Genomic DNA, 11,216 nt, shown 5'->3' on the forward strand with positions numbered 1-11,216 from the left:
TGTGGCGCACGGGCTTTGTTGCTCCGCGGCATGTGGGATCTTCCCGGACCAGGGCTCGAACCCGTGTCTCCTGCATCAGCAGGCAGATTGTTAACCACTGCACCACCAGGGGAGCCCGACCAAAGGGAGTTTTAAGGAATTAAAGACCCTGGTGTTATTTGAAGTGGTTTGAAAATGTAAAGGTGTCCATGGATTTTAGTTGACTTAAATACCAATAGACTTACAATTTATTTTTAATTAGGCTCATCATATGCCCGAAGCTCAGTGGTTACAGCTGTGAAGTTTACTATTTCTGATCATCCACAGCCTATTGATCCACTATTAAAGAACTGCATAGGTAAGTGGAAATGAAGATGAACATACTGAATAACTAGTTAACTGTCAAGAAACGAATCATTTCAATAGCTAAATATATCACCAAGGAACTAAAATGCTTTTAAGGGTCTGGTAATTCTTTCATTAAAAAAATAATTTTGCAAATAGCTGAAATTTAGTAAATATGCTAGGATGTCTTTAAAGTCAACTACACATTTGCTAATCGTATCTTGGGAATGACCTAAAGTAAACTCATGGGTAAAGGAAAAAGATACGTGATCTGACTAATCTGAAGTTCTTCCCGGTTGTAAATGACTCTCATTTGCGCTTGTGATGTGGCCCCAGTTCTTCGTTATTACTTGTATCCCTCCAGCTCCCAAGGGGATCTTTGGAGGCTTTTAAATTTAAGGTAGAAATTTAAGAATAAAAAAGGTAAGTCTTGTGGTAATTAGTTCTACCAACCTAAGAGGAGCTATCCAAGAAAGAAAATGGCCATCTCTTTCTATGAAGACAAGAATTAGCTTTTAGTGTTATTTTTCATGATTTTATAACTTCCCTGTGTTGTTTTCATCATCAGTTTTCCTAGAGCTTTTAGTAACTAAACTCTCTGGTGTTTTCTTGAGGACAGAAGAATGGGGATACCAGCAGAGAGGATAAAGGGATATGGCAAAGAAGCTTTGCAGTTTCATGCCATTTAAAAAACACAGTCTAAAAGAAAAGAACTACAGAAAGGGATTACCAATTCAGAGTAAGGGGGACATGGGGGATAAATGGGTGCCAACGCTGAGACCTAGAATTAATTCAAAGAAAGTCTCTATCAGAAGATTCTTGCCTTTGTTCCCCTCGCCTCTTTTTGCTTTGATATATTTACTCACATTTTTGTCATTGTACAAGATACAGCAAAGGAAGAGCCGAGCCCTGTGCCAGATCTTTAGACATCTTTCTAGGTTGACAACGGTCAACCAGTGTGCATCGTTGGTATAGTTATTCAGTCAGATGATTATCATTCTGTTTGTTTAAAATTGAAATTCCTAGACCAAGTTGTTGGGGACCACTGGTCCTAGACCACGTCTCCATTTGTCTATCATAATAGCAATACTTTTTGTGCTTTACTGAAAGCAATTCACCATGATAGTAATTCTAAGCAAACAGAGGTGAGGACGTTTAGTCTGGTACATTTAAATTCTTTTTGAACCCAAGCTACCTCTTAACCTTTTTTGTAGTCAGAACTTTCCTGGGTGGTCAACCTTGAGTTTACCAACCTATGGTGTCTGAAGTATTTTTTTTTCCCTCCCATTTCTTCAAATTGCTGTTGTGATACATTTAAGTCTTCTCATATCTTTTTTCCCCTGTGTCTTCTAAAAGATTGCTTATGGTAGGATTGAGATTACATAATGATGAGTAGCTCTGTGTGAATATCACACATGTACCAGACACTGTGTTCAGTAATGTACATATAAAATTCTCGTTTTATAAACTGGGAAACTGAAGCTCTTGCCTACAGTAACTTGCCAGAAGTCGGTCATACAGTTGACAAGTGAAGCAGTGTGGATCACCATCTGTATGACTCGAAAGATCTTTGCACTATAATTTCTTTCCCCCGTGTGGAAGAACAACCAGACTTATATCTGTGTTTAAAGTGGCTAGGTGCTTTCTTTAGCTTTTTGTCCTATGGTAGGTTTCAGTTTCCTCCTTTTTGTATTCTTAGACCTCTTATCTATTTCTTGTTAAAGATAAAAATAGGCTTTTGGAGGCACATTTCTCTGTCATCTGGTAAATTATATACTTGTTAACAGTATTCCATCTTTATCAAGCAGTGGATCTGTCCCCACCTTGCTTATCTTTTGAACTCAGATTTTTAAATTTCACTTTTGGAATTTAAAATTTAAAGTAAATATAATGTAAACTTCATCTGAGCATAAATTTATTTGACTTGTCCACAGCTGTATCCCCACTGCTTCATGCCATAAATGCTCAATAAGTGCTTTTTGAATGAGTGAAAAAAAAATTCCACTTTTGTTGGTGCTTTTTTAGTGTGAGTACTAATTTTGAATTTTAAGGAGAATCATTCAAGTCACTAGTTCTTGTGGTTGCTGGCTCCATCACTTTTCTGTGTCACCCACCTGTTAAATCAACTATCAAAGTAATGGGGAGCTTTTGGGGCTCTCACTCCTTACCTTTTGCATTTAAAGGTGCTGAGAATAGGTTTATCAGTTAAGTCCACTCACATTCAGACATAATAGTTTACCTATTGTCAAAAGAAATTATACAGCTCACTTAGGATTTCATCATATTCCATGACCCACATTGAAGAAGTAACAATAATACCAACAATAATAAACTATCAATTTAGGAAAATAATATAATGCATATTTTATTTTAAGCTTACCATAACTGTGTTGCTTCTCTTTCAATTTTTCAGGTGATTTCCTAAAAACGTTGGAAGACCCAGATTTGAATGTAAGAAGAGTGGCCTTGGTCACATTCAACTCAGCAGCACATAATAAGCCATCATTAATAAGGGATCTTCTAGATACTGTTCTTCCACATCTTTATAATGAAACAAAAGTTAGAAAGGAGCTTATAAGAGAGGTAAGTTAGATTGCACTGTTTACCTTAGCTTGTCTTTTACTTTCTAGTATATCTACGTATTCTGTTTTATTTCAACAGGTAGAAATGGGTCCATTTAAGCATACAGTTGATGACGGCCTGGATATTAGAAAGGCAGCTTTTGAGTGTATGTACACACTTCTAGACAGTTGTCTTGATAGACTTGATATCTTTGAATTTCTAAATCATGTTGAAGATGGTTTGAAGGACCATTATGATATTAAGGTAAGATGTTTGTGCCTGTTTATAGAATGTTTTAGAAGAAGACTTTGCTAGTGACTTTCACCTTTGTAATTTACTCTTGTTATTAAGTGAGAAAGATTGGTTTGCTTGTCATGATTTTAGTGTGTTATAAACTAATATGCAAAAGTAATAGCGATGCAATGTGACATCAGTTGACATACAGGAAAAATCCAGAAACCTTTTCATTGGAGGAGGAAGTCAGTATCAAGAGTTTCGTTAAAGGATAAGAGGAAGAACTGTTTTCAGATACACAAAGCAATCTGTAGAAGCAACCATAGAGAAATTGTACTTCATGCTTCTTAGGTTTAGAGCATGAACTTTGCTCATAACTGCTTTTTGTTTTCCTATTTGCTTAAGACCGTTTAAAATGTGAACTATAAAAGGGTGATTTGAAAAATCTTTTTCTTCTACTCAGGACCTTTGGTCAAGCAGGGCAAAAGTGGTAGTTGAGCAGTAATTCATCCATACTATCAGAACTCCAACTTTCATGTTTCCATAATGTAATATGGAATAACCTGACCCCTCCGGAACTCGATGAAAAGAGCCCTGAAAGAATAGGATCCTTTTATTTCTACAGTTTATGGTCTAAGAGAAAAGATTATGGGTTATTGGACTTTATATGGATTAATCTGAATAAGCAGGCTTTTTGTTTTGTTTTTTTAGTGAAATTTGCAAAGACAGTAGCAACTTCTTATAAAGCTTTTCTTCTAGTTCAATTATTTTCTTATTCACTGATTGTTCCATCTGGTGCACATGAGCTTTTTAAAAAATACTGAGTCTGTGGCCCTATCCCGATGAGTGAAGTAAAAATAGGTATATTTGTAAAGCTCCCCAGCTGTAATGTGCGGTCAAGATTGAGAACTACTTTTTTAGTTCTGTACTCTAGGACCGTGACCATCTATCATGACAGATAAGGTAACTCTAGTACTTGTAGGTAAAATTCCTTAGACAAGGTTTGAGGCAATTCTGTGTGATTCCAATGGCAGATTACATTAAAATGAAACTTAATGGTACAGGTTAGTCATTTTCCTTTCAAAAGCTTTGTCAGAATTTGGGATTTGTCTTTAGAAAATAATGCAAAATCTAAATTTTGTCTCTTTTATTCATAATAGATGCTAACATTTTTAATGTTGGTGAGACTCTCTACCCTTTGTCCAAGTGCAGTACTGCAGAGGTTGGACCGACTTGTTGAGCCATTACGTGCTACATGTACAACTAAGGTAATATTGATGTCATTGATTTAGGCCAGACTTAGTATGTTCAGGATCCCTAGTTGATTCTATACTGTGGTTTTCCAAATTTAACTATGCTAGCACCATTATGTAGCAGTTTGTTTCAAAAGTTAACTTATTATTCCTATTCCTCACTTCCTTCAAATGTGGATGTTTTAGAAAGCTTAGCACTATTAAATGCTATTCTTAAAAGTTTGTTATAACAATCTGACACATATTTTTAAAGTACTGATATGGGTTAAAGTGTGATAGGGCCACAAAAGAGGAGGAAATGTTTAATTCTGGTGGAGGAGGGGGTGGGGGGGTCACAGAAGGCTTCACATGCACATGACAGCATTTAAAATGCACCTTGAGAAGTCAGGATTGTTTTAGGTCCAGAAGGTGAAACAGGACTTTTCATACAAAAATAATTATATGAATTAAGGCACAGAGATGTCAGTACATGACATGTTTGAAGAATAATGAATAAACAAGGTAGCTAGAGGGGTAGTTTCTTGATGGAGGAAAAAGTAGGACTTGCTAATAAGCAGATCCCACTCTTGGTTTTTATAATGGGCCTTGTATAGAATATTCCCTTAAAAGGAGATACATAGCTACTACTAAAAAGTTTCAGAGCAACTCTGCTTGAAGAATAATGTGCCTTTTGGATCTATGACAGTAGCTTTGCTTTATTTATATGTGCTTAAATTTTGTTTGTATAAGAACCGCCTTTTATAGCATGTAATATAAATTTACTCATTGTTACAGGTAAAAGCAAACTCAGTAAAGCAGGAGTTTGAAAAGCAAGATGAACTAAAGCGATCTGCCATGAGAGCAGTAGCAGCACTGCTAACCATTCCAGAAGCAGAGAAGAGTCCACTGATGAGTGAATTCCAGTCACAGATCAGTTCTAACCCTGAGCTGGCAGCCATCTTTGAAAGTATCCAAAAAGATTCATCATCCACTAACTTGGAATCAATGGACACTAGTTAGATGTTGGTTCAACCTGGGGACCATTACATTGACCATATGATGCACTGAATTGACAGGTTAATCAATCATAAGACATGGAAAGAGAAGTAAAGCTTCAAAATGTTCCACTTTTTTTTTTCCTTCGTGGAGACAGTTTGACTTTCTTCCATCATTGTTGTTTTTATAGCATTTATTTCAGAAATACGTATTTCCATAATCCAGAGGTTGTAAAGCCACTAATGTTTTAGTGGTTAGGGCAACATTTAAAATGACATCTAAAAGTTAGGATTGATGGAGATAGGGTCCAGTATCTATTTACCCTGTAATGTTTAGGATTAAAATGTTAAAATTTTGTGACCATGAATTTTCTTTCTTTTATAAATTTTCTCTTATTTAAAAATCAAAAATTCTGCAAGACGAAAACCATGTTTCTTTTTCTTGTATAACAACTTTTTGTTTCAGCAACACAAATTGATTTTTAGCTGGCAGACAAGAATATCTGTGTAAGATTCGTTACATTTCGGAGGGGTTGGCAGTTTAAAAGAGATAATATCATTTTTTTAGGTATGGGGATTAACAATATCCCTGTTGCGCACACTAATTTTGCATGAGCAAGTTTACAAATATGTATTGTCTGTAAAGCAGCATGTGCAGATTATTCATAATACAAAAGTAAAAATAAGTATTATTGTATTAGTGCAATTTTCAGATATTTATTTTTGCACAGAAAACATATCTGGAGAGAAAGAGAGAGGAGTAAATTTTTCAAACTTTGGTTTTCTTAATGCCAGTGTGAATTTGCAGATGTTTTCAGCAAATCAACTCATAATAACAATTCGCCACTTCTTTTTCTATTATAAATTTTCGTATACATTTAAAATTTGAATATTTACGTACTCAGTTTTTCTCAGTTACCCATTTGTGTGCGTGTGTTTCCACTTCTTACTTAGAAATTCTTAAAGCCAGATTTTTCTTTCATTTCCTTTGTATCTCTACATTCCTTATCGAAAGAGTCAAATAACTATATGCTTTTGAATTTTACTTTTAGGAAAATTCTGAAGCTGGCTATCACAGGTTTGTTGTTAGCTAATAATAGTATTTCCTTTTAGTTGAGTTAGATTTTCCCCCTTTCTTGTAGAGCTAATTTACATATTGTATTCGGTAAGTGTTGACTACTTTTCCTGATTAAAGGGTCTGTGCTTGGGGGAAACAGTACCTTATACTGTAGTTAAAATTTTATTTAACATATCCTTCAGTGAGCTCATTTCACACTGTAGCCTCTTCCTTCAAATTTGTGGTGCTCCTGTAACAGTAAGAACTAATTTCTGAAATAAAAGACATCTCCTAATGCTGTGCAAACATAGTTTACATGTATTGAAGGAGGCAGTTGTTAAATTGAGTGACCAATTTTAAGCATTCAGATATTTGAAAACTGCACCCTTTATTTTTGAAACTGTGAATTAGAAATATTTTTCCTGCTGTATTACTTAACCTGCTTTAACATCCAAATACGCGGTGATTTTAATTGGTAACATACTGTGGTTATTAGAGTAACAGCTTGACTTCAGATATTCAGATGATAATGCATAAGACATCATTACCAGTAAGGATTTTGATTAGGACGTGGACATGGACCATTACATGAAGTTGGTGCCATTTCAGAATGTGGCAGGTGATAATCATACCATAATTTGCATAAAACTGTAATAGAAATTTATTTTGAGATGTTGGTATATTATGTATTATGCATTACCGTGATATAGATGTTGTGGATATATTTAAGTATTTGGTTACATGGTTTCACAATAAATTACAATACTGCAGGCTCTAGGACCATATAGGAGACTGACATGCATACGTTGTGTGAATGTCTTAGTTAAGTGTCCGAAGTTAAATCCAGATACTTTTCATGTATTGGATTTCTCCATTCTTTAACTTCTAAAATGCTTACAGTTTTTTTTGTTTTTTTGAGTCTTGCAAACTGGCTAACTTTTCTAATATAGCTGAAATTCTATCTTCTAACAAAAGAAAGATTCTGCTCTTTTCTAGTAGTAGATATGGTTTTAGTGTTTATATATATATAATATATATTATATGTATATATTCACATATATAACAAAATTAGTAAAAGTAGAATACTCAGATTTTAAATGCTGAGTCATACTGATTAACTTCATACTTCTAGTGGTAATGTCCTGATATTGGAATGGAAGTTGCAAGGTGTGGCGTTCAGTCATGATCTGCCACTCATACTGCTTACTGGTCTTTTAAATATTATCAGGAAGTTCTGCTTAGCAATTCTGCATATGTAGGTTCCTCAGGAGATCTACAACAGTAAGAGAACAGCTGCTCTCTGATTTTCTCGAGAACGTTTAAATTGTTTAGATCTACCCAATTTCTTTTTAAAGAAAGCTCAGTATGGGATTGTGTTTTTAGGTTAGGTTATTTTATGAAACTAAGGCAGAAAGGAAATTTGGTATGGCAGAGCCTAAACTAAAAATTTAAAATCAGTAGCACTGAATGATTTTTTTAATGTGGTCATGTATTCATTAATGATATCTAAATCTGCTTAACCCCTGGGAATTAGAATTCTTAAAAAATTGGAGTATGGAGACTTCAACAAATGTTTGAATATTTATATAATTTTTATGTAACCATAAGTAACCAAATCATGTTTTTTTTTTACACTTTTGTTGGGTAAATGGTAAAGAAATAACATGGGCACATCTAATTTAACCAGTTTTAAGGGATGTTCTGATATCTTTATATCTAGCTCAGTCTCAGATATATGAATATGATTATATAGGCATGATTGAAGTTTAAAATGATGAAATATACAAAATCCTCAGTCACTGAAAAATTCAGTTAACTGGTTAACTAATAAACCTTGTAAGGTGTGTTTAGCCACATGTCAAAGTATGTAGTAATACTGGACAATTTTTTAGAAGTTGAAATAACATTTTCTGCCCAAATCAAAAACTTTACCAAAAATTTCAGTTGTTAAAATTAACTGCCAATCTCTAGATATATATGCTTAGTAAATATTTTGATATTAAAGAGCTTAAAAATTTCAGTAAATGTTGATTCTAGCTTTGTCTTAAATATTGAATCCCAGTTTTCAAACTACTGCCACCCCAGATGCACATCTGTTTTTGAAATCTTAATTAATCCTCTGAAATGGAAAATGGACAATAACAACAACAGTTCATTTTACTGTTTGGGAAAAGGATATTCTGGTTTTAACTGATTTTTTTTCCAGTTAATTAATAAAACTCCTCTGATGCCTTTGGCTGCAAAATGCAACACACTGGAAGTATTATGTGGCAAGCTGCCAAAATCTCACCAGATATGGCCATTTTCTTAAGAAACATGTACAATGAAATTACATATTTTCCCTTTACAATACAGTAAGTTGCTTATTTTCCTATTAATACTAGAAAAATAGGACTTTGTGAATACCTACACTGTAATTTAGGACAAGAGTTACCAGCAACATGTTTTTGGCTCTTTGTAACAACTTTGAAAGTTAGCACTTTTCATAAAAACCAACTTCAATTAAAACTAAGGCGAGTATTGCAGATAATTTTACTTTGTTAGACTCTGGAATGTTAATGTGTCAGAACGCTTTTTTAGTAAGAGGGAGTCCTAACACCCTGACCTCTTTGTACTTTAGTTCTGATGTTAAGTGATTATCAGTGATTTTGGCAAGTTGTTTCACTCAAGTCTTAGGTGAGAAAAAGCTATCTGTGAACTGAAATTCTTTCTAGATTAGGATGTATTGGAATTAGTGTATTTCGCCAGTATCAGTAAATAATGGCTGATGCACACTGAGTGATTTTATTCTAGAATGCTCTCTCACTCACAAGAAAAATCTGAAGAATTGTATTTTAGAACTGGTTAATGTATGATAACCACGATAACCTCATGATTTAGTAGCCCATAATAATCCTGTTACTTCGAAAAACTATTTTACTTGTTTCATAGACATTTCACTTTTAATATAAACCCAACTGCTTACTTAGGTAAGAGCAGCTAAATGTGTGTGATGGTATTTTACTGTAATCCTAATGTAGTATTTTTAAGACACCAAATGTGTACTTTACTTGGAATCCTTACCATCCATGAACTAAATTAGGCTTTCCTAAAAGGTCTGGAAATAAACACCTAGTTTCTTGTTCTAGAAATAAAACCCATGCTATCCTCCAGACTTTAGACTTAAGTAGAAAAATGCATGTTCTTTTTAGATCAGGATTTCTCAATCTAGCACTGACATTTTGGACTGAATAATTCTGTCATGGCGGCTGCCCGGTGCATTGTAAGATGACAACATCCCTCGCCTCTACCCACTTAGATACCAGTAGTACCATTACCACCCCCAGTTGTGACAACCAAAATTGTCTCCAGATATTGCCAAATGTCCCCAGTGGAGTAGGGGAAGAGGGAGAGAGTGCAAAATTGCCCCAGTTAAGAACCACTACTCTAGAGAGCTTTTTCTTGTTTTCTTGTTAGTAGGTAAAACCAACTGAGATTCTATACACGCAGAAGTTTTCAGACATTCTTAGTGTCAGTTGTTCATCTTCCTAACTAAATTTAAGTACTGTTTTTAACCTATTTTCTTCCACCAGTTAATTAGAACTATCATGATTTAGTGAAAATAGGTTTCCATTCTATATATTACCTCCTCTGATTTAAATGGATGGTCTTTATTAAATCCCTTAACATACTTTTTTTTTTTTTTTTTTTCTGGCTATAAAATGCTTTCTCTTACTTAAAGAAATATGAGTATAAAGGGGGCTTCTACTACACAGGGGAATATGAGGCAATGTGAGTGCTTTGCAATTGGTGTACTGTATAAAAAGGCAATTAGTACATTTTGAATTCTTGAAAAAGAGTAAGTGGATTTTCAAAATTACTCATTTACATTCTCTTCAAGAGAAGTTTGTTCATTAATTTACTTTTTTGAACTAAAGACTTGCTTTCAGTACAGGTAATTTCCCGTTTAGCTATAATATTTAAAGACATGCCAAATAGTGATGGGGGGGTATTAGGTATTATTTCAAAACTATATATTTGAACTTTGAAAGTAAATTGTAAAAGTAAAGGTGACTCTAGCAGATTTTTGCTATTTTTCTAGGATTAGTTGATGTTTAGAGACAATAAAATCCTTCTTATGAATCTTGATAACCACCCATGAGATTTTAAAGACTGAATGGTGGTAGGCAAGTGGCAGAAAAACTTATCACAAATCAAATTACTTACTCTTTGAAATAAGACCATTGAATGAGTCATCTTTCAAGCTTCTGAACCATTTTAGTCCTACTTAGCAGAATTGGCATAAACAAAAATAAAAGTTAATTTCCTTTTACATGATGTTTTTTGAAGTATTAATGAGGCTGATTGGTCAGCAGTTTTAGTAAGTTCAGAATGCTGAGTTTTGAAACCTTGAAAAATCATAGTCTTTAAAACCTGCGTTTAAAAGACTTTGAAATTTGTTTCAGCATCAATTGCCCTCTGAAGTAGAGTCCAGCATTGTCAGGTGACCATGTGTATGCGAGAGGCCCCACTGCTGATCTGCATTGCTGCAGCCCCTGCTCACAGTGCTCTACGTGTCAAGCTTTATGTAAAACTTACTACCATGCCTCCATCCTTGTAAACGGATCAAAGGCAAAGCTAATTACCTTTTTCCCTCCTTGCTTTGGTGCCTCTCTACTCTTTAGTACTACGTGCTTAACACTGGGGACAGTATGGGGGAAACACTACATAATTACTGTTTTTGTTTGTTTGTTTGTTTGTTTTGCGGTACGCGGGCCTCTCACTGCCGTGGCCTCTCCCGTTGCGGAGCACAGGCTCCGGACGCGCAGGCTC

The 11,216-nt window shown here is 34.6% G+C and overlaps 1 protein-coding gene across 1 annotated transcript in view; it reads left to right on the plus strand.

The window, feature by feature from the left end:
- CAND1 (cullin associated and neddylation dissociated 1) overlaps positions 1-5,769 on the plus strand; it is a 42,804-nt gene extending 37,035 nt beyond the window's left edge. Inside the window, exons 11-15 of the mRNA XM_007130227.4 lie at positions 242-337; positions 2,738-2,907; positions 2,986-3,150; positions 4,281-4,388; positions 5,148-5,769. Of these exons, the coding sequence (XP_007130289.1) occupies positions 242-337; positions 2,738-2,907; positions 2,986-3,150; positions 4,281-4,388; positions 5,148-5,372 (764 nt within the window). The 3' untranslated portion in view covers positions 5,373-5,769. The remainder of the gene's footprint in view (positions 1-241; positions 338-2,737; positions 2,908-2,985; positions 3,151-4,280; positions 4,389-5,147) is intronic.
- Positions 5,770-11,216: the final 5,447 nt, after the last annotated feature.

This window comes from Physeter macrocephalus, chromosome 6, assembly GCF_002837175.3.
Source record: "Physeter macrocephalus isolate SW-GA chromosome 6, ASM283717v5, whole genome shotgun sequence".
NCBI classification, from domain to species: domain Eukaryota; kingdom Metazoa; phylum Chordata; class Mammalia; order Artiodactyla; family Physeteridae; genus Physeter; species Physeter macrocephalus.